At 45.4% G+C, this 21,582-nt stretch overlaps 3 protein-coding genes across 6 annotated transcripts in view; 2 read left to right on the top strand and 1 right to left on the bottom strand.

Moving 5' to 3' along the window:
- Positions 1–12,942, top strand: part of LOC8033456 (Ig-like and fibronectin type-III domain-containing protein 1) — a 128,266-nt gene extending 115,324 nt beyond the window's left edge. For both annotated transcript variants that reach the window (XM_042292495.1, XM_029967841.4), the window contains exons 18-25: positions 623–1,186; positions 2,710–3,042; positions 5,078–5,206; positions 6,306–6,452; positions 7,044–7,195; positions 7,488–7,617; positions 8,242–8,429; positions 11,271–12,942. In XM_042292495.1, coding sequence (XP_042148429.1) covers positions 623–1,186; positions 2,710–3,042; positions 5,078–5,206; positions 6,306–6,452; positions 7,044–7,195; positions 7,488–7,617; positions 8,242–8,429; positions 11,271–11,414 — 1,787 coding nt within the window. In that variant the 3' untranslated portion in view covers positions 11,415–12,942. The remainder of the gene's footprint in view (positions 1–622; positions 1,187–2,709; positions 3,043–5,077; positions 5,207–6,305; positions 6,453–7,043; positions 7,196–7,487; positions 7,618–8,241; positions 8,430–11,270) is intronic.
- On the bottom strand, positions 11,563–20,429 carry LOC8033460 (nudC domain-containing protein 2). Of its 2 annotated transcripts, none has more exons than XM_029967846.4 (2): positions 20,263–20,429; positions 11,563–13,545 (listed from the first exon to the last, which is right to left on the bottom strand). In XM_029967846.4, exon 2 carries the CDS (start codon positions 13,510–13,512, stop codon positions 12,982–12,984), a length of 531 nt encoding a protein of 176 aa, XP_029823706.3. In that variant the 5' UTR covers positions 13,513–13,545; positions 20,263–20,429; the 3' UTR covers positions 11,563–12,981. The 2 variants fall into 2 exon arrangements, with proteins under 2 accessions (XP_029823706.3, XP_029823704.3); XM_029967844.4 differs by lacking the exon at positions 20,263–20,429 and adding an exon at positions 18,827–19,110.
- The window catches only part of LOC8033459, a 31,044-nt gene continuing 28,842 nt past the window's right edge, over positions 19,381–21,582 (top strand). Inside the window, exons 1-2 of one of the 2 annotated variants that reach the window (XM_040216154.3) lie at positions 19,381–19,827; positions 20,541–20,604. In XM_040216154.3, coding sequence (XP_040072088.2) covers positions 19,774–19,827; positions 20,541–20,604 — 118 coding nt within the window. In that variant the 5' untranslated portion in view covers positions 19,381–19,773. The remainder of the gene's footprint in view (positions 19,828–20,540; positions 20,605–21,582) is intronic. The other variant, XM_040216155.3, reaches the window with a different exon arrangement.

Raw genomic sequence — 21,582 nt, forward strand, 5'->3', positions numbered from 1 at the left:
GCACAGATCTTTTGAGCTGTTTACCAGTCATCTAGAAGCTTCATTTATCCTGTCATGATTCTACTCCACCTTTGGATTTTCCCAAAATCAGATTTACATGTATAACACATTATATTTGGATTAATTTTTATCGTGGCTGTCTGGTCTGCTGTGGTATTTTACGTGAATAAATGTCTAGCACTCTGCTGAATTCCCAAGAAAAAAAAAAACAGGTAAAGCACTGACTCTCGACAAGTGTATTTGGGGTGCATTTATTTTGCGAAAGCAGGCTTTAGTCAAAATTATTACCTAACCTCAGCATAGTGAACATGATATGCAAACCTAGTTTGTAAGCATATAGGTATTTTGAGATTAATGCAGACAAAGGTGCTATAGTGTAAAGACAAAAGTCACCACATTCAGTAGTTTACAATGTACCAAGGACAAATTGTGTTCCTTTGAAGTACTGTATAATTAGAAAAGAGCATGAAGTGAGTTCACGTCATTATCTATTTCTCATATCTAAACCAACACTCACTGTGGGAACAACATCAATGATTTCACATCTCTAGTAGGCACATAATATAAATAGGTTTAGTGGTTAATTTACACGTATAGGCTCATGCATCCTTTAAAACCGCAGGCACAATCAGTCCGCCATACGGCGTTGACGTCCTTCACGCCGCTGTCGACTCCATCGCGCTCAAGTGGCTACCCCCGCTGCACCTACCGCTCAACTCCAACCTGAGCTACGTCGTTCGCTTCGCCCCAGTCAACACAACCGCGGACCAGTCGGCATGGATGAGCGTCACAACGCCCTTCACCTCCATCATCATAGGGAACCTGACGTTCAACACCCAGTACGCCCTGTCGGTCAGTGCCAAGTCTGGCGGCATGACCAGCCCCTCCTCTGAGGTGGTCCTGGCGTGGACAGACGCGGCCATCCCGGCCTTTGTCAACCTGCCCCTGGTGATCCCCAACGGTCCCATCATGGAGGGCATCAACATGACAGTCATGTGCATCGGGGTCGGCGTGCCCACGCCCACCGTCTCGGTGTACGTCAATGGGAGGCTCCAGGTGCAGCTCCATCAGCACCACGTGGCCATCACGGTGCCCAGGGTGTCCCGCAATGTGACCAAGGTGTCGTGCTTCGCAAGCAACGGGTACGGGCACGGTGCCCACAGCTCGGTAGACATCCACGTCATCTGTGAGTGGTCCCCTGTCTCGTTTTAACCCTTTCTTAGTTGGTTTGCTCGCATCATACTTAATTCAATGGTTCTTTGGCCATCGAAATAGGTAATGAGAGGTGTATGTATGTATTAAAAACAGAAAAGGACAAGTGAGGCTAGCTAATATATGGCCCCATGATGCAGGTACTACTCTAACACCCACTGGCTTGGCTAACTTTCGACCGAAAATCTTTTACAGCGAAGCTGTTATGCGCTAGGATCTGGGAAAAAATGTGTCCGCGGATGTTGACAGAAAACTCCCCATTGGTTGTTGCGAGTATGAATAAATACAAAAGAGGGGGCAACCAGTGTGAACCAGCCTTCCTTGGCATTATTAGATAGTGAGGTCCTGACCTTTTGTTATCATCTCTAGGCATCGTCCTAGAGGTCGTCCTAGACTAGTCGTCCTCGAGGTCGTCCTAGAAGTCATCCTTGTTTTCGTTCGAGAGGTCATCATAGGTGTCGTCCTCGAGGTCTCCTTAAATTCGTCCTAGACGTCGTCCTTGAGGTCGTCCTAGAAGTCATCCTTGAGGTCGTCCGAAAGGTCGTCCTCTAGGCGTCGTCCTCGAGGTTGTCCTAGAAGTCGTCCTTGAGGCCGTCCTAGACGTCGTCCTAGAAGTCGTCCTCGAGGTCGTCCACAAAGTAGTCCTTGAGGTCGTCCAAGAGGTCGTCCTAGTCGTCCTCTAGGTATCGTCCTTTAGGCCTCCTCTAGGTCGTTCCTGAGGTCCTAGACGTCTTAAGAGAAGTGCTTTTTTCGCACAAGGGCGAATACACAAATTTGTCGGCTCTGATCGATGCCCTGTCATACCTAAAAGGCAATGCAATTTCACTTCATAATCTAAAACTGAAGCTGTAGCTGCTGACGTATCTGGTATGTTATGTTTTCTTTTATGGCAAAGACTCCGCCATGAGATTACTTTTTAGTAGGGACCTTGGACTGTTGAGCCCTTAGTAAATCCTGGTTTTACGACGGTCGTCCTGTGTAGGCAAGAATGCATACTATTGTTACGTGCTGGCAACCGCTAGGTGCAGGCGTTAAAAAGGTAGGAAGCTATTTATAGTACTTACAAAAGGGAGGCCGGTATACATAGCGGTATAGTCGTCCAGGAGCACGGGGACACTCTTCCCTTTTATCTCTCTTGCCATCTAATAGTCCTCCTTTGGCACAAGTGCCGACGTAGTTACTGTAGAATACTACGCATGTGCCCATTCCACACTAAGCGCCCATTCCCAAATTTGTAAGATCTGAGACAATATGCACAGTACATTGATATGTAAAATTGACGACCATACAAGTGCCCATCCCCCATTTTTTCGCGATTATCTCTAAATTTTGAGTGGGCGCTTGCCCGGTATTTTACGGTATGTATTTTGGTGAAATACATTTATCCGGTGATCTGGGACAGGAAACAGATTCTTGTGGCAGCATCTCTGCCTTTTATGAGGAGTACCTAAGCGACGTGCAGGCCCCACCAGTTTACCTCTTGTTCCCGCCTTGCAGCCAGCCCCTTTGTGACCGTCCCGCTGAAGAAGACCTACACGGAGATGGGTTCCACAGCCCGGATGGTGTGCGAGGTGTCGGGGCACCCGGAGCCCCGCTTCCTCTGGTACCGGGACTCACAGCTGAGGAACCCGCTGGGAAACGACGAACACACCGAGTCCCTGTCGAGCCCCGACCCCCTGAAGCCCCACTACTACCAGTCATACCTGATTGTCAAGGGGGTCACCAAGGAAGACGCAGGGACATACTTCTGCTCGGCGGAAAACCAGCATGGGTCCATGGCGGGAACTGTCACGCTCTCCGTCCTGGAGCGGTCTTCGAGGAACACGACACGTACGGGTTTCTTCTTTCCGTCCTTTGCTTTGTCATGCAGTTTGTCGTTGGCTTTCTGTCTTCCGTGCTCGTGTCATGCAGGTGCTGACCAGAGTAGGCCTTAGACTTTCCGGTATAAGGCAAACTTGAATGTTGTAATTTACTGGAGTCTGTGCTGTGCCCTCACTCTTACCTGCCTCCGTCTGTCGGCCGCTGCTGCGCCAATTAAACACCTTTCGTTAGCAGACGGCCGGAGTGGGCAGCGAAATCACACTCTTAATTCTTTACTCTTCGCTCGGGTGATGTCGTTTTTCGAAATTTTCATGCACCAGATACACCATATTCGGCCACATCCATACAAATCTTTGGCTCGATATGACCTGGGAGGATGGACTTTAGAACCGTTCACTTAAATTGATTAAAATTTTCAGGGTGAATTGAACGCTATTAGGAAGGGTGACATATAAAGTTTCAATCTTGTAGTTCAATTCCACAACATACAATGCCTAACAAGCTCCAGAAAAAAGGTCACTTTATTAGGAAATGTGTTAAAAAAATTATAATTGCAGTGCACAAAAGTTTTGTTTTAAAGTGAAGTAGAACAATCATAGGTAAAATTAAGGTAAAAATTATGTGTAGAAAATGCAATTCTAGGGAAAAACAATAACTAAAAAAAGAATTCAACAAATTTTTGTGTTTTATCATTTTCAGTTTTCATCGTGATGGAGTCGGCTTTTTCAGCTTATGAGTACCTTAACTTATTCCTCAGGAAATTTCATTTCAAGACACCACCAAATGTAGTCTTTACACTTTCAGAATGTCAGATATGATATATTTTCTTGTAGAACATTTCCTGCCAAAAAGTGAAACTCAGAAAAATGTGTTTCAAGTTTCAACTTTAGGTTTGTTTATTTTGTATGAATCCCAGGCCCACAAAATTCACCTGAAGCATTGCTAGCACCTTTCTCTTTGAAACTTTGTTATTCCCCTGCTAATAGCTACTAGTTTGCATCATTTGTAGGCGAGCCAACTTTAGTAGCAGGTATCCAGTAGCGTAGCTAGGCCATCCAGCCTCTGGAGCCCTTATGTCTTTCCTAGCCCCCCGCCCCCTTACTGTAGAGGTTGTAACCAACCATTAAAGCGGGAGGGAGGAGGTGCTGGGTGCTGCCAAAGGTGGGACCCCCCGCACGTGACTGGGACGCCTGGTACCAGGCCCTCCTACCCCCGCCTCGGTTGCTATGCCACTGCAGGTCCCTCTTGATGATAAACAAATAAACTGCTGAGAACTAAAAGGCAAATGATACTAAGAAAAAGTGGCAAAGCAGCAAAATGATCTGAAGTGGAAGGTACTGTTGAAGGGGCGCTACTGAAGATAACACAATATTACATCACCTGGCCAGACCAATCATAAGCCCTGTTTCAAGTCTCACCCAGCTATATTGCACATACCAAATTTTTTGTATTTTTTCCGTTGGGACGTATATGGGGTTCTTCTGGCCATTGATACTTTTAAACTTGGAAAACTTCTAGAGGACGAATCTAGAGTAAATTGTGCTTTCAATGAGGGTGAGATGTTGTGGTGATGTTAAACAAGTATGAAATAACCCTAAATAAAAAAAATAAAAAAATATTGTTCTTTACTGACTCTGAGGGCTGCTGGCATGCCAAAAAGAATTTCTTGTGATATAAACCTTGCTTTTTTATGTATGAAAGTTTCTGAAACCATTTTTTGGAAGTTAATAAATGCAGACATATCAGTTTTGAAAAATATCTTTTTATCTGAAAAAAATTGAATTCCGAGGTCATATTCCCCCCCTCCTTAAGAAACCATCTTATGTGGTTCTTTCAAAAGGCCAATGATCCCTTTAACTCTCACAGTACTTAGTTCGCTGACCTGAGCTCTACGAGTGAAATGTTGCAGAAGATTTTAGTACAGATCACTATACATTGCGCAAGACCTTGTTTAAAATGGCCGTGGGTTAGCAAATTCATCTTTGAAGAGCTATTGAACTTGCATAGTGCTGTAAAGATCAACGGTGGCTTTGGTTTCCTGCAGGTTGCTGTGAAACTATTGGGGTATCCCGCCATTGCATGGCCGCCTGTACCTTCGATATTGACATCAATTTTGCTGTCAACCGTCCCCAGTGCATTCAAGATCTGGACAAACTGATGCACTGTGCTGCTGGTGAGCTAACTTTTTGCACAGAATCTTTGTATGGGTGCATAAGATCAACACGTTGGGAAGTTAAGACGACAGGCACCCCTTTAGTAATGATGACATTATAGGGTGAGCATTCTATTTTACAACATATTACCCACATCTATAGTGAGTGACAAGAGATTTGTTTGCACATTTATGAGCCTCTGAGAACACAGATGCTATGATGGAAGAATGTGCAGAGACACACAAGAATTTTCTAATATGGAGCACGACATCAAGAGGATGGCTTTACAACAGGCAATTCTGAAATGGGTGTTTGTGCAAATACTAAGCCATCATCCTTTATTATGATGAAGTGGCAAAAAAAAGGAAATTGATTGTTGTAGTCATGTAAGAGTCACAAGGGCTTCTAAGTACTTGGCTATACTGCAATGCTAATGGCAAAATTACTCAGTCTCGCCTGTGTGATATTTTCTAATTGAGTGTTGAGCTTGTGTCGCAGAAAAGCCGACGTCGGGTCATGACATTGCAGCCGCATGACCTCGCGCAAGAATTTCGAACAACCAACAACATTCACGTGAAACATGATGTCACGCGTGGAGTGAAGCTTGTGATTCAAGCATGACATGTAATGCGAATTAAAGGTTGCCACATCTCTCAAATGGTTTCACTTTATAAAGTAATTCATTTGCCTTAAGGAAAAAATTTGAAGAATTTTAGGCAGGATTCGAACCTACGACCCTTTGGTTGCGAGCCAGACACACTACTGGCTAGGCCACGCAAAGACACTTTTATGGCTTGGGAACGAGCGGGAGTTTATATGTTTAGCTGTCGGGTTCCACTCTTAAAGGAGAAGCTTAAGCGCCCTCCAAATTTTATGGCACGATTTATATATAAACCAGTCCATTAATCTCCTTCTTTATGCTGCAATCTCCAATAAAAGGCAATGCATTCTGAGCACGCGCAGTATCTCTCCTGCCGAACATCGGACGCTGCACGTGCGTCCACAACTCGGTTACTCGGCATCTTTTGCCTGGGTGATAAGTGCCGTAAAAATGTGCATTATTGTCCCAAAGCAAATCATCCAGTTGCCCATCTAGCCAATCTTGGTTCTGTTTCGCAGATGGCAGTGATCACAGGCAGTGTTGCCGGACCAAAGGAGTCCCCACTGGCTGCCAACGCTGGTGCGTGGGTAGGCCTGTCATCCACACCACACAGTGTGCCCTGGCTGCCTCCAGGGAGATAGTGGCCTGCTTTGAAGAGGGCAAAGGTGAGAGCATTGCCAAAGGCCTCGGCATAACATTCGTGGTGGCCATGGTGCTAACACAGTGCTTTTTAAAGCCTGCTTCCCTGTGAGCTACCAACAAAAAACACATTATCATGCCTTCCCCCGTTCCACCCCCCACACACTTGGCTTTCCACGATGCCACAAGCTTTTCGATTTTCGTGAAGAAACAGTAATACACAAAATTGATGCCAAACATTTTATTTTGAATAGTCGGAATGAATCAGCTGAACCAGAAATCCTTGCGAGAAGAAACTAAAAATGCATAAGGAATGACTGTTCTTAATGACTAGAGTGAGCTTGTTTGTTAGAGCACACATCCTCGAAACCAGGGTGGGGTTTGGACACCGCACCTTTGAGTTCCTGCTCTATGCCAATCTGCGACCTGTACTAGTGCTTTGTTTTCATTGGCGCCAGCATACAAAAAGCCAAGTTCACATTTTTTTAAGTTCCTGAGCCGCTTTGCAACCTTCCCACCAAGTATGTCACAAGCTCCCCCGAGGTTGAGACCAACAGTTTGAGAAACACTGTGCTGCTAACAGATTTTCTTTGTTTGCTTTTTTCCCCGCTGCCCAGCTATGCTGCCTGGACCGCCCCAGAATGTCAAGGTCCGGCAGCTCTCTCCAAATGCGGTAGAAATTCGCTGGGACCCGCCCATTAAAAATCCGGATGTGGTTCAGTGGTATAGGGTACTCTGGAGACATGTCGGATCTCAGAGCATCAACAGGGTAAGTGTGAAAACTATTTGTTTCAATTATGGCTGTTTGTGTGTCAACCACTGAATGGCAAAACTATACAGCAGTAAACACATAAGGCGTCAGAGCATACACTTTAAAGGCCTTGAGGGTCAATCTGCAATTCTCGTTTGAAAAACAAATGTCTCATGACATCACTTGATAGCCTGGATTCAACGATGTGCTGCACGACCTGTTGTCAAGGTTTCGCAACCTACTTTGTGAGCGTGGAAATCTTGCTTGTTGGAACCAGGTGACAAAAAAATGGGTATGCGTTTCTTTCCAGAATGAAACCTTGAAGGCACCCTTCAATTTGACAGATCTGCCTACGGGCCTCATCTACGAGTTCCTGGTGAAAGCAGGCAACCACTACGGCATGAGTGCAAGCACCCTTCCCGTGGTAATCCATTCGTTAGGTCAGTGATCCTTCTTTCCTAATGAAGTACATATCATAGTCTTTTATTATTTATTATCTTCACATTATCCTTCTAAGCAGGTATCACTAAGCAATCTCTTTTTCCATAAACTTTTGGAGTGAAGAGTTTACTAGAAACAATGCTATTTCTTTAATTGTATCGGCTATTTCTGCACATTGTAAAAGCCACCCTTTGTCTAAACTAGAACACCAATGTCGTTGCATACAATCTGGTCTTTGGGGCAGATCTCTTATATAGTACCCCGGCATAATGATAGCAGAAACAGATGGCAACCCAATAAAGCTGCAAGCGATATAGCCGCCTCAGTGGCTCCAAGGTGAAGCACCGGCCAATGCATCCCCAGCGGCGAGTTTGAATCTCGGTTGAAGCACCCACAATCTGACGGGGGATTATTGCAGAGAAGGTGCCGTGCAACCGAGATTTTGATTGCGCATCAAAAGATCCCCACGTGGTCGAAATTAATTCTTGGTGCGGGGGCGTGCCAGATGCCCTTCATTGGTTTGGTGCATAAAATCCTCATATTTGAAATTTGAAGCTGTAAGTGACGAAGTCAGTACACCTAAACAGTAATATATTAACGAGTACGTGTTCATCTACTCCTAGGTTCCAGTTACCAAACCGGCCTGAGCATGGGTGGAAAGATTGCCCTAATCCTGGTCTTGTCCGCACTTCTGCTCGTCATTGCTGGGGTCCTGGGCATCTTCTACTGGAAGAGGTGGAAGGCCAAAGCTCCAGCTTCGGGTGTCTCCTTCGAGAACCCGACCTACCTCAAGGACGGAGTTACACTTCAGGTAATGTGTGCCATCCCTTCCAAATGGCTTTTTCTGTGCCATACATCGCATGAAGTTGTACACAACATGTGCACACTGTATTTACAAAAATATGTTAGGTGCACCGATATAGCACGATATGCGGTGCAGATCAGCTTTGACTGGAGTATTTACACATATAAGTATGATTTGGTACCTTTTGCTATTTCTTCAGTATTTTATTTGTGCTATTCTTTGTGGATCCTTTGTGCCCTTCCCATCAACTCTGCTCCTTTGGCACATATAAATGTACATAGTATCAGGCACTAGTTTCATTAGTGGCAAATGCATGGTTTGCATACCAAATAGAAATCATGTCAAGGAAGTGATTTCAAGTGGAATCATAAAAAATTACTATAATCGTTGAATCAAAAATTATAAAGCCAGAATTGTTAGAGGAACCTCAATCTATTTCAAGTCTGAAGTTTACAAACTTTGTACACATAGTGCAACACAAGCCTGTCAGGCTCAGTACATAAAGCTAATATTTCTGTAATTTCAAGAATAAGTACAAAGCTTAGAGACACGGTTTTGAGACTCTCCACAATGATGCTGATCCTTATACATAGTGTTCTGGGCTGTGTATTTTGTGTGACATCAAAGTGCTACGATAAAATAGAATTCACAGATTGGACACAAGCAATGTGACAGCACTTTGCTCGGTTACATACACCGCACAACCAAACACCTAACTTCGGCCTCAAATCTATTTTCTGCACCAACAATAATCACCAAGCTCTAAGAGTACAAAAAGCGTAGCTCATTCTTTGCACTTGTATTTGTCTCTGTGGATTGTCAACCCAAACACATGGTGGTGGTGAACATTGTTGGCGTCTGTGGCAGGGGAGCACATCGGATCACTCTCTGTGCTCACAAATTCACTGCGATCTAACACCATTCATACTACCAATGCCATGGGTGTTGCTTCAGCACAGTTCAGCCGTGCAACAGGGGGAGGTGCACTGAGTGGTGGGATATAACTGATCCTAACTTAGAAAACCTAATTTTTCAAATACTTCTATTCAGTGATTGAGTCAAGTACAGTAGGCTCGCAATAATTCAAACTCGAATATTTCATACTTCTGGTTAATTCAAGCAAATTTAAGATTTTGGTTGTACAGCTGTGTTTTTAATGTATACATTAGCCGCTTAATTCGAACAGCGTTTTCATGTAATTCATACTTTTTGTTCTCGCGGCCCCGTTGAGTGCGCTTTTTTCCGAGCACCGGTCCACTGCAGAGAGGCGACACCCCTGGAGCTCCACGGGTGTTGCTCGTACTCAACGGGGCTCAAGCGGGCACACGAGCAATGAAAGCGGGCACCACGTGAAAATTTTCATAGCAACTTGCGCAGACACTGTAGTGTGGCAGCATGACATAGGTTCAAGTCACAGCACCCGTGCAAGTTGCTATGAAAACTGCTACGCATTGCCTATTTTCATTGTTCCTATGTCCCCTGCTTAAAGGGAAACAAGCGGTTTTGTATTTGAGGAGAAACACTTAAATCGTCTTCGTTTGGTCTTCAGAATCACGAATATGGAGATTATTTCTTCAATTTGGTGAAGGGAGGCTGTAGAAATTTCCAACGTAGCCCCTCCTTTCCGGAGCGTGGCGTCATATCAGAAGTTTTTGGAATCTCGGCTCTCACACATCTTCAGCGCCTATCAAAGCTATGTATGTGCACTCTTCCTATTTTCAAAAAGGTCAGCAAAAGATGTCAGGACTGGTGTAAGTGCGGGGAAATATACCTGGCAAGCTTACAATTGCACGCACTGCCCACACGAGCGGCACGCGCTTGGCGGCAAAAAGATCCTAGTATGACGTAACGACTTGTCACAGGTTTTTCGTATTTGATCGCGTTTAGTTACATCTTCGGCGAAAACGAACGTGATATTCAGATTCACCGGATAAAAAAAACTCTAGAATTTACCTCTAACTTTTTTTCAAGAACCTTTTCAGCTTGTCTTTAATAGTCCACATTATTGTCGGTGACAGGTCAAGATCAGAGTGCAAGCTCTTCCTACTTTAGTAGTGCGAACGCTGGAGAAGAGGCGACCTCCTCTCCACCGTTCACTCTGCTAAAGGGAAAAGTGGTGGGAGGAGCTCCCACTTTATTCTCGACCTGTCACCGACTATAGACAACTTCTTGGCCTGATGAACAAACCTAATTAAGTTTTGAGTTGTCATATGCTGTTTAAACAGTCCATGATAAACATTTCTGAGGGATAAATAAACTTATGTCATACATTTCACAATTGTTGCGTGGCATACCTGCCCATGATCAGTAGGCCTATGTAGAGGAAATCATCAAATATCTACTTTGCATGTGTAACCATTTATATGGCAAATCATAATTTTATCTTGCATCATATTTAGATCAATTTCTGATAAATCAAACTTCCGATAATTCAGACAAAATTCATGGCTTTCTAGAGTTTGAAATAATGAGTCTACTTGCATTATTATGCAAATGATTATCTTGAAGTTTGAAATATCCTTTTCAGTTAATACTATCACCACAATACAGGGGCTGTTCTGTTTGGAACTGCTTTGTCCAAAGCATGCAAACTCGAGGGAACTAAACACACTTTTTGTGCTTAGGACATTAAGTGATCAAGCTTTGAACGAGTTTGGTACATACTTCGGAGTTTCTCAAACTTATTTCCCACGCATTCTATGTTCCAGTATTCGTGCAGCTATTACCTGAAATGGTATTGCAGTGGTGCATCCCTACAGTCTAACAGCAGTGTATGCCGACATGTAATGCGCGAGCCAAACGAAAGAAATGGCTAAAAAATGGCTTTATCTTGTCGTTTGTCTGCAGAACACGAGCGGAGGAGGAGGAGGGGGAGGAGACAGTTCGTCAAAGCCGAGCGAACCGGTTGAAAACGGCGGCCACCGGAACGGAAGACCACGTGCCGTCGAGAACTGCTATGAAGACATTCGTGCTGTGAGACTCTCGTCGTGATGATTAGGAACAGTTTTTGTCATCGCCACTCCATCCAAACCTCCCTTTAACTGCTCAGCCATGGCAACACAGCAGTCAGCAGTGGGTAGTTGCAGAGAAACTGTGATCCTTTCAAAAGCCCGGTGACCAGCATTTGTCTTACTTACAAAACGCTGCAAGCCCCCACACGGGGGGACGCCGCCGCTCAAGGTTCTTCAGAAACTCTTCTAGGCTTGAGGTGGCTCGCGACACATTCGATTCAGCAAGGCCATCAGAACGACAACTGCAAGTCGTTGGAACCCGATTGTACATGTGCCTTCCCACCAAGATACTGCATCATTCTTTGACACAATGGGGTATGTGTTGAGGGCAGTGCAGACGGCCTATGGAAGGCGGTAGCTAGCACGATTATTGTGAGAATAATGGCAATAGTAGTGTGGTGCTTTTGCAGGTATTTGTTGATCTTTTGAGTGTCTTTTTTTGTTGGAGCCTAGCTCAGGACGTTGAAAATTTTATGAAGCACGCTCGCTCCAGGTTCACAAAGTGCACTGGTGTGTTGCTTTAATTAGAGTCTATCTATGTACCCTAGCTAAAGATGGGTCCTATTTTCCATGTGTGAACAATATAAATATTTTCTTTACTTATTACGAATAACTTTTTCTATTTTTTACCTATGCTCCATGATGCTAGGCCATAAAACTGGTCGGAGAATGGCCACAAAGTTTCGGTACTTAAGTAGGCCTCCAGATGGCACCACGTTCTCTGTAGTAGCTGCTAACAGCATTTTTCAGTGCTGGCTGTAAATATGTGTGGCTTGTGATAACATAGAAAAGATTTATTACTGAAGAGTGTTAAAGGCATTCCATATTTTTTATATACAAGACTTTTTGTTTCATCAATTTCAAGAGCTATAGAATTGGGCAAATAGGAGCTTGTTGTGGTCTCTGCTAAAAACGAGTTTAAAATATCTCATTCATCATGCAACTGTCATAGCCAGCTAGCTGTTCATGCACCAGATTACGCTGTTATGTAGTAGTTTTCTTGCAGACCTTTGTTTTTCTCCCCGTCATTAATTTTATTTTAGTCAATTAAAATTTCACGTCGGACAGTCACTTCAAGTGCTTCGAATGGCAGGCACACCATGCACACCATGTCCAGCACCTCATATTATTTCTGTGTTTTGCAATCTTGAGGTACTGAAACAAAGCTGGACAAGTCAACCCAGATGCACATGACATATTATGCAAAATGTTCCAGTGAATCCCTGTTAACAAAAAGACGAGAAAAATAACCTTTCAGTTGAAAAGAGTATATTTTTATTGAATGTACAAAACTAACGAAGAAAAAGGGCATGCCTGTTGCAGTGTGCAACATGTTGTGTGAATGAAATATGTACATACTGTCACAAACAAAACAAAATATGAAATGCAACCACCAAGACCATGCAAGTTAGGTTTGATGGCAAGCTTTGATACAAATGCAAGTGTAAATAAAGAAGTGAGGGTGGGCGCTACACTTTTCCATCAATAAAGCATGTTTCTTTCAACAACCAGCTTCGTTTCATGCTCGCAAAAACATAGCAAAGCAATCAGAGCCACTCCTTGCTGGGAGTCACATCGACCTGCTCATGCTGCTGCCGTTTCTCGTAATTCTCCAGGACACTTTCGGGGATCTTGTCGTATGCCTTGTCCAGTTTCGCGCCACTAAAATCAAACCCAGGGTTTTCAATTTGAAACTTCTCTAGGTCCAGTTTCTTCATCATCTCGTGCATCACATAAGGATCTGGTGCATACTGCCCTTCCAAGAGCGAACCCCACACCTTTTCCGAATGAGCAGGTTCAGATTTCACAAGGAGAATCAGGATGCGCTCTTGTTCCTCTATTGTCCACGTTGACTCGTCGGCGACCACAGTGCGATGCAGGTTCCCGGAGAAGAGGGTCTTTCCGTGGACCGTGCACGTGATGCGTCTCGGCTTGATCTCCACCGAGACGTTCTTGCCACGGGTTCCTTTCGGGACTTGTACGTGGACGAAGACTTCGCCGACCGTCTGCCACCAACTGCCCCACGGAGTCTTGCAGGGGACTGCCCCACTGCGTTCGTCAAAGTGCGACAGGGACATGGCCCCCTCTGATTACTTGGCGAAGGGTGCTTTCTGAAATGGAAAGGAAAGAAAAGCATGCCGTGACTTTTGGAGCCTAAAAGAATGGGCTGAAAATAAAACTTTTCAACTGACTGGGTTGCAAAGGATAGGGTGGTTGCATCTGCTACATACAGATGGCAAAGCCCGACTCTGGACACAGCTGGCCAGTAAGTATCTTCACACTGTTCCTCAAAGGTTGATCTGCTCTATACTTTACGACGGAGCTGAAAAGTTTGATTTCCTTTCTTTGCATCTGGCAACAGGACAAGGAAAAAGCCCCTTATGCATGAACTTGAGGGACAAAATGGGCATTCGAAATGGATACAAAATTGTGACGTTCAGGAGACTGATCGGTAGGAATCGAGGAATTCTTTTACTTGGGGACCACCCCACTCACTTTCTTTCCCTATAAATTTAACCTTTAAACATCCTCAAATATTGTTACTTCTGAGCACTTAATACAACAGGTATTTCCATCTGGGTCACAGCTGCCAGCGACAGAAATGGAGATAGTGGACGAGGGTGACTACATAAAAGTGTCTCCGGGCGCGTTCATTGCTGTGTTTGTGCACTTTGCAAAAGCATTTTCTGGCTCGTTACAGTTATAATTAGCATGTGCTGGCTGGACTGCAATCTTTGTAGCCTCTCTGATTGGAGAAGTCCCCTTCGCCTTGAGTAAAGGCCCGTTCACACTCTTGCAATTGAGTACGACTGAGAGAGACGAGGCCTGTTGAAACCTCTTAAAATTTTTTAGGGCGAGAGAACACACTGGCACTCTGGTGCCATCTATGCTGTCACCCTAGAACTGCATTCCACAAGAGCGAAGGTTATGCGAGATTTCCGAGGTCAAATGTGCGTAATACCTATAAAAAAAGGCTCATATAATGTTGACAAAAGTTTTTCGAGCCAAGAAAGAAAGGATAATGCGCGAGAGAAATTGAAAATATGCCGAACCGCCAAGTTTACACAGCTGCCCAATAGATGGCGCCAGTGTGTCCTCTCGTGGCAAGATTAAAAGGTTCCAAGGCACCCGGTTCTAAGAGGTCGCAAGTGTGTGAACAGGCCTTAAGTGTCGGTGAAGAGATAAAAAAACAGACAAGCACATACACCATCTCAAAACACAGCCATCTTTTATGTGTTCCCGGTCTCGAGTTTTTAAAGCGATAGCTTTATGGGCGACACTTTGCAGGAATTTTGCTGTCAGCATTTGTCTGTCGTCGCAGCAGAAGTGGAAAAACCCTTCTTCTCTCTCTTCTTGGTACGAGAGAGAAGTTGGGTGTTTCCATAGCCTGTGCCACGAGAAGACGAGAGCCTTGACGACCCATGCATAACAGCGCGATGAGGAGGAGTAGCGTCGGCGGATCATCTTTCCGTCATCTGCTAATGATACTTCAAAACGGGTATTTTCAAACATAGTTTTCACAGACATCACTGCTGGGGCTTATGGGATATGTCGCCGCCATCACCAGGTACTGACATGATTTCGGTTTCAGGCCGCTGCTGCATCGTTTTCGGTGTGCATTCCTTTCTTTCGTGTTATGAACGCTTGCAGTCACAGTGGTGCAGTAATGCCGATGTGTGCAATGTTTGGTTGACGCAGCAGAAGCAAGTCCTCCACAGAGGAGAGTAACCCAATGCCAAAAATAAGGCTGCATTTTTTGCCGATAGTGATACACCAACAGTTTGAGCGCACAATACTGCTGTCCGAGAAACACCAGAGCTTCTCATTTGCTCGCATACACCGGAAAGATTTGAAGAACCCCGGCAATGACCAAGTCAGTGGTCGTTGTTTCGTTACAGGCAAGGAACACATGCGTCACCCATAATAGGCACCCTGCAGATAACTCGGTGCCGACACACGCGTCTCTCGTGGCGGCGTCGTGCGTACTCATCGGGAAGCGACCTCGGCAGTCGCAGCTCGACTGCAGTGGTACACCAGTGGGTGTTGCAAGGTCAACATGCCTGCTTGGGCCACGGCAGGGGACACATCAGCAGTGAAACTGGGTGCCGTGCGGCTCTCCGCACAATGCAACAGCTGGCGATACGCGGCAATATTTGTGTTTCCAAAACACATGAACACAAAAGCCCGTCGCGCAATGCACACAGTTGCTGGGGCACCGATCATAGAGTGACTGGCAGTACTTCGCTTTAAAATGCACTATTTATGCCCAAAACGTAAATTAAAGTAATTCAGATTAAAAATAAAACAAATAAAACTGGTGCAAACGTTCCTGTGCTGCCATTCTATTACTATTACAGTAATAATGTCGAAGAAAACATTACCGCAAAACACATGTTCACAACACTAGCAACGCCAAGTTTGCTTTAATTTCCTTTCTAGCTAATCAAGCTGAAATAAATAAAAAATAATTGAGATTGTTCCAATGAATAATTGTGAAGACTATAAACAATCATTTAAAAATTCAAACGCAACATGTCCAGCTTCACTGAGACAACTGGAGGCGCACGGGGTGCCAGTCCTGAAAAAAACATACCGCGGAAAGTATATGAACCCCTGAATGCCGCATTCAAGGGTCCGAAGAGGTTCAGATTGAACAGAGAAGGCTAACGTAAATCGCTTGTATGAGACGCGACCAGCTTTCATGAAAACTTAACGCTTTCGTTCGAAAAAATGGGGAGATGTTTCAGGAAGTCACAACGAATGCAGTAATTACCAGGCGTTATGACCGTGACATTGAAATGAGCAGTGACAAAGCGTTATTTGCGAGCACCATAAAAAAACGTTATGCATGGGAGTGAATACTGGTGTTGGGCAGAACTTTTGCCGAATCGAAAGTTCGGCGCCGAATCTCGGGATTCGGCAAAGCCGAACTTTTGCCGAACTTTTCTAAAGATTCGGCAAAAATGCATTGTTACCAGACTTAATGTTGATATTTAGTTTTTTCTGGCAAAAAAAGGTTTTATGTTTTTTGCTTTGTTTTTAAACTTAGATGCACCACGTAATGCATATTGACAGTTATTACTAAATAAGGTGATATTCTACAAGATAATTGTATCGGCGTCGTTTTTGTGCGTTTACTGGCAATTTTAATGGCTTCTTGCAGAAGTTGTGTGACAACGAGGTTGGGTAGAAGCAAGCGTCGCGCAGTGGCGCAGTCACGAATCACGCTACGAGAGTTTCGGTTTTGAGGCATTATCAGCGCAAGCCTGCATGCATGTGTACATTCTTAAAATGAAGGCAATAATGCTGCATTCTAGCTTTCTCCGACAGTCAACGGTTTGTGCGTGCAAGAAAACGAATACAACGGTTGCTGAGCCTTCATCAGAAGATATAATAATATTATTGTAAATATGCATGTTTTTCAATTTGAGTCACTTGACGTCAGCTTTGCATGAAAGTGTGCGTCCCATATTCACAATGTTTCATTTTTAACCTTTAAAATACTAGTTTCTGGTGTTAGGACACACACAAACATTTAGGAAAATAGGGAGAGTTAGGCATGTCGGATGTGCAATGTTGAGCATTATAGTTCTGTGTTTAGTGTGTCATGCAGGTACATCCAGGTACATGAAAATCGTGAAATAACGCTAATTGAAAAAACAATATTATTTTGTTTTGGCACACACTACTTCTGAGCCGGAAACGGAATTGCTATAATTGCGAGGAGTGCTTTAAAGTAATTGCCGGCCAATGTTTCAACTACCTCGTTGCATCACTGGAAATGTCAAAGGAAAATCCCGTTATCCAGAATGTACCATGGACTGTGTAAATTACTGGTCGATCTTCTATTCTTGAGGCAGAAAATTTTGAAGAGAACCACATTTCCTCACAAACGCAGTTACCACGTTGCCTACTCCACACCTCGCCTTAACTGCTGGTTGTACTACAATGCACGATGGTAACCGCACGACTGCACAGCGTCCATTTGCAATCCATGGCCCCGTCGCATTCTCGCGCATGCGCAGACATTTGCCGAATTTTTGCCGAATCTATGCCGAACTTTCCTTCAAAAGTTTGGCATTTGCCGAACTTTGCCGAATCTGAAGTTCGGCAGATTCAGTCCATCACTAGTAAATACCTACCAATGCAGTCAAAACTACTAACCCAGCAGAGAAATTCCGAAACACAAAACATGTTTCTTCGTCTTCCGGGCGGCATTGAATGGCTGGCTCGACAAACATGACGTCAAAGGTCTCCCCGGTACAAAGCGCACCGTCTCGGCATCTTTTCTACATCCCTCAAGTTAACTTGTTCATCAGCTGTGGCAGTAACATTCCAGCAAACAGATTCCCTACCTTGAACTCAAACCATTAACACCAAACCAATCTCGCTCGGAGTCATACCGCCGCTTGTCAGCATCGTCGCTGCTTAAGAAGACCTGCCTGTTGCTAGTTGAGACGTTGATTTCACAACACCTTTTGTGTCACTCCTGAGAGTTCGAATAACTTTGCAGACGACTAGAACGTCCTCACGAGAGCGTTTGAGACGCACACAGCACCGAACCCAAACCAAACCAATGCAAACGGGCGCTGTGCAGTAGTTCATTGCTCATGTGTCCCCTACTTGACACAATGGCGGAAGCGCGGGAGCTGCAGCGTGAGCAGCGGCGGAGCCCTGCCGCTCTCCTTACGCAGACTCAAAAATGGCCGCGTGCGGCGCTGTTCACTGGGGGATTGGTAGCGGCTCCTAGCGGACGCAGGGTGCCTATTCATGGATTGCTAAAACCTTACATTCATACTCTGTGAGCTTCACTTTGCCACAGCAGCTAAGGCAGCTTTACAGTGTCTGGTAGTGCCACGCTGCAGGGACTGACAAACCCCCTACTAGATTACGGACACCTGCTGCTGTTCTCTGCATTTACCTTTGTGGCAGAGTTTCCTCATCTTTGTGGTGTTGGTAGCCAACTTGTGTTGATAGCGTTTCAGCGGCAGCGCAAGTTTGTACAGCTCAGATGCTGGGACTTTTAATGCCTCAAGTACAGGCAAGTCTTTTAAGGGGCTATGCAACAATTTTAACTTCGAAAGAATTTGCAGATTTATATTTGTACCTTGTTTATCTCACCAAGAGGGATCGAGAAACCGCCTCATTGTTATGAAATACTGCGATTCCGTTGAATAATAGCAAAGAAAAGAACAGTATATTTCGCGATTTGCAGCCGCGGCGCCGCGGAGTGGCTGCAAATCGCGAAGTTTTTATAACGCGCGCCAGTTATTCGCCAGAACGTCGATTCGCTTAAATGGCGCTGTCGCAGAAATGTCATTCGCTCATGTGATATGGACCAATAAAACGGGTTTTTCACTTGCGATGAAAGAGGTAGTGCAAGATCCTCACAACTTCTGTTGAAGAAGCAAACTTTCCGAACGTCGCTTGGGTGGCTTAGAATTTCGGTTTCACACGATCAACGGTCGCCTCCACGGTACACAGTCACATGTTGGTACATACACTGTGATACAAGGGCACATAGGCACATAGGCACACAAATTGATTTTGGGCTAGTTTGAGGGTTTAGCTGGTTTAGCCGCTTTCGGTCTGGTGCACAAACACAGAAGTGTACGAGCATACACAAGCCAACACAAAAACACAAACGTACAGTACGTCAGCGCCAGTGTAGTCAGCGCCTCCTGTCCCAAAGCCCCAAAGCTCCCAAAAAGATAAACCAGCCCCCCCAAAAGATAACTGGAAAAAAAGATGGAGACTAGCGTCATCTTGCGTATAAAATAGAAAGTGAAATTGTACTACATAAGGCGCAATGAATGACTGTACTCCAACGTCAAAAGAGGACGCTCGCGACGTGTACCTTAGAGCAACGCTTACAGCTGTTTTTATAGTCCATAGATATTTAAATGCCGGTCATCCGGCCCCTACGCCACTACCGGTTGCTCTTTGAACCCCTTATCAAGGGCGCTGCCGCGCTGCAACCTGGAGTAACTTTCAGTGACCCACATTCTGACGACAGCTGTGCACGTAAAGGCGATCGCGTTCGATGCCTTCGCGACCCTAGAGTCGCGAGAGTAGCATACATTATCAGATTGCTACGTAATGAGGCACTGTGCAATCACGTTGTAGAAAACATAGAAAACGCACGTGAGCCTATTTCGCTTCCCACTTCCCGTGATGCCTCGAAAGCACTTCCTTGCGCTTCCCACGCACACGGCGGCTAACGAAAAAAGACGAACATTCCGTGAGCCGCATTTCCTTGCCCGCATTTTCGAAGGGCGGTTTGTTTCCTAGCGTAGATTTGCGACGAGGCCGACCGTGGGTGAATTTGACGGTACGTGATGGGTCCCGAAAAAGATGTCGACCAGAAGCCAACCGAGCCCGCCGTTGGCGAGGTAAGAGCGCCGCAGCAATCTCCGCAGTTGGACGCGGCACCAGCAGCACTCCCTCTCGAACCCCTCACCAACGTTGGCGCGCGTGGCCGCTCTGCCCAATGCGCCCAACGTGCTGCCGAGGCGACATTGAACTTAGGCCGATACCACGCCCGCGTGGTCCCGTTCGCGTTTGGAGGATAGATACTAGCATTTGGTCACAGGCTTTTAGTTAGCTCGTTGCGTGACCAGAAAAAAACGTGGCATTGATATCTTTTGCTGACGAACTAAAAGAGGGAGAAAAAAAAATGGTGTTATCGACATTTGCTAAGTAGGTCCTTGAGAAAGTGGTTATTATCACACGCGGGCTCTTTTGGTTTTTCTTCTTGGCAATAAAGCGAATTGTTCCGGTTTTTACGAGTGTTATGAAGGAGAAACTTTATGGAAAAGTCAGTTTACCGTCAGCTTTTCCCGCTTACACCGCGGCTCTCGCTCCTCGCAGTCACTGGAGGTTTTTCCGAATGGGACAGTCTACTCCTTCGCCTGTGGGCCGCGAAGTTTACGACGGTTGACGACACGACGATGCGGGGCACTTGTGCCGAGCACGATACAAGTGGCGCGAGCTTGGCCAGCAGTAAAAACTGCACATGCCTGCAGTTTCGAATGCGACGCCATCGCGGCACGGAACTTCGTTCTGAGATCGTCTTTTGAGCGACGTTGTTGTTCTGTCATTCCAGAAGGCTGCCACCGCACTCGATAACCAGGCAAAGGCTGCTGCTCCTGACGTTACGGCTACCACTGGTGAGGCCAGTAGAGATGAGTTCTTTTGCTCCCTAGTTTTTCAATACTTTAGCTCCATGTTTCAGAAAAAAAAAAAAAAAAAAAAAAAAAGCTTTCTGTGTATGGTTTTTTAAAATATTGGGTGCTGGAAAAAAGCAGGCAGCTGGATTAAGTTCTTATTTTGAACTTTTTTTTGTTCACGGTCCACTCATTGAAAAACAGTGAGTAGCCCAATACACATCTGATCCCACCACACCACAGTCTCTTCTGCATGGTAAAGTTTGGCTGCTATGGTCATGAATGCCAATAGAGTTGCACTTGGACTGAAGTAACTGAGGAAAGGACGTCTGGAGGCCCTAGAGTGGCTGCTAATTTGGCAGCGTTTGATTTGCTAGCTCTAGTCGTTTGTGCCCTGGCTGTTGGTCTCGTGGACTCGTGCGAGCACCCGCGCGCTAGACAGTCTTGCAGTAACATAGCACGCCTCTTGTGCCCGTCAGATGAGCCGGCTTGAGTGCACGCACTGGTTACGATGATGTAACATTCCCTCCCCCCTTACAAAATCAATCGGTCCCGTTGGTCTCCGCATGCGGGTTAAATGCCTGGGCAAAGGTGTACCCGACTCAACTGGCTCCAAGTCACCGTGCTCAGTCAGGCACGTCACCGGAAGTGGCCCAATCTTTTGATGTTGACTGCTCCTCCTGCTCACTCGTCTCCACCTTGCCTTTGGCCTCTTGCAGGGCATGTGTAGTGCCCCATTGACGCATTTGGTCCAGGTGACACCGCTTTTGCACACCAGTAGCCACCTTTGCCCTGGCCGAAACTCTCGCAAACAAATGCGCATTCCTGGAGTAAGTGACAACCTGGTGCTCGAGGTCTGTTTGATCTTGCCGCGCTCGTGTTCTTCTACTACAAAGTAACCACTCAACCTCGATCTGGGTTGAAAGCCCATCAACCTCTCTGCCGGTGACTTGCAGTCTTTGGTTGGCGTCGATCTGTATT

Source organism: Ixodes scapularis, unplaced genomic scaffold, assembly GCF_016920785.2.
Source record: "Ixodes scapularis isolate PalLabHiFi unplaced genomic scaffold, ASM1692078v2 PGA_scaffold3__209_contigs__length_174095766, whole genome shotgun sequence".
NCBI classification, from domain to species: domain Eukaryota; kingdom Metazoa; phylum Arthropoda; class Arachnida; order Ixodida; family Ixodidae; genus Ixodes; species Ixodes scapularis.

Bases quoted from the DNA above. Each gene is read 5' to 3' on its own strand.
- LOC8033460 (XM_029967846.4), bottom strand. From the start codon at position 13,512: ATGTCCCTGTCGCACTTTGACGAACGCAGTGGGGCAGTCCCCTGCAAG.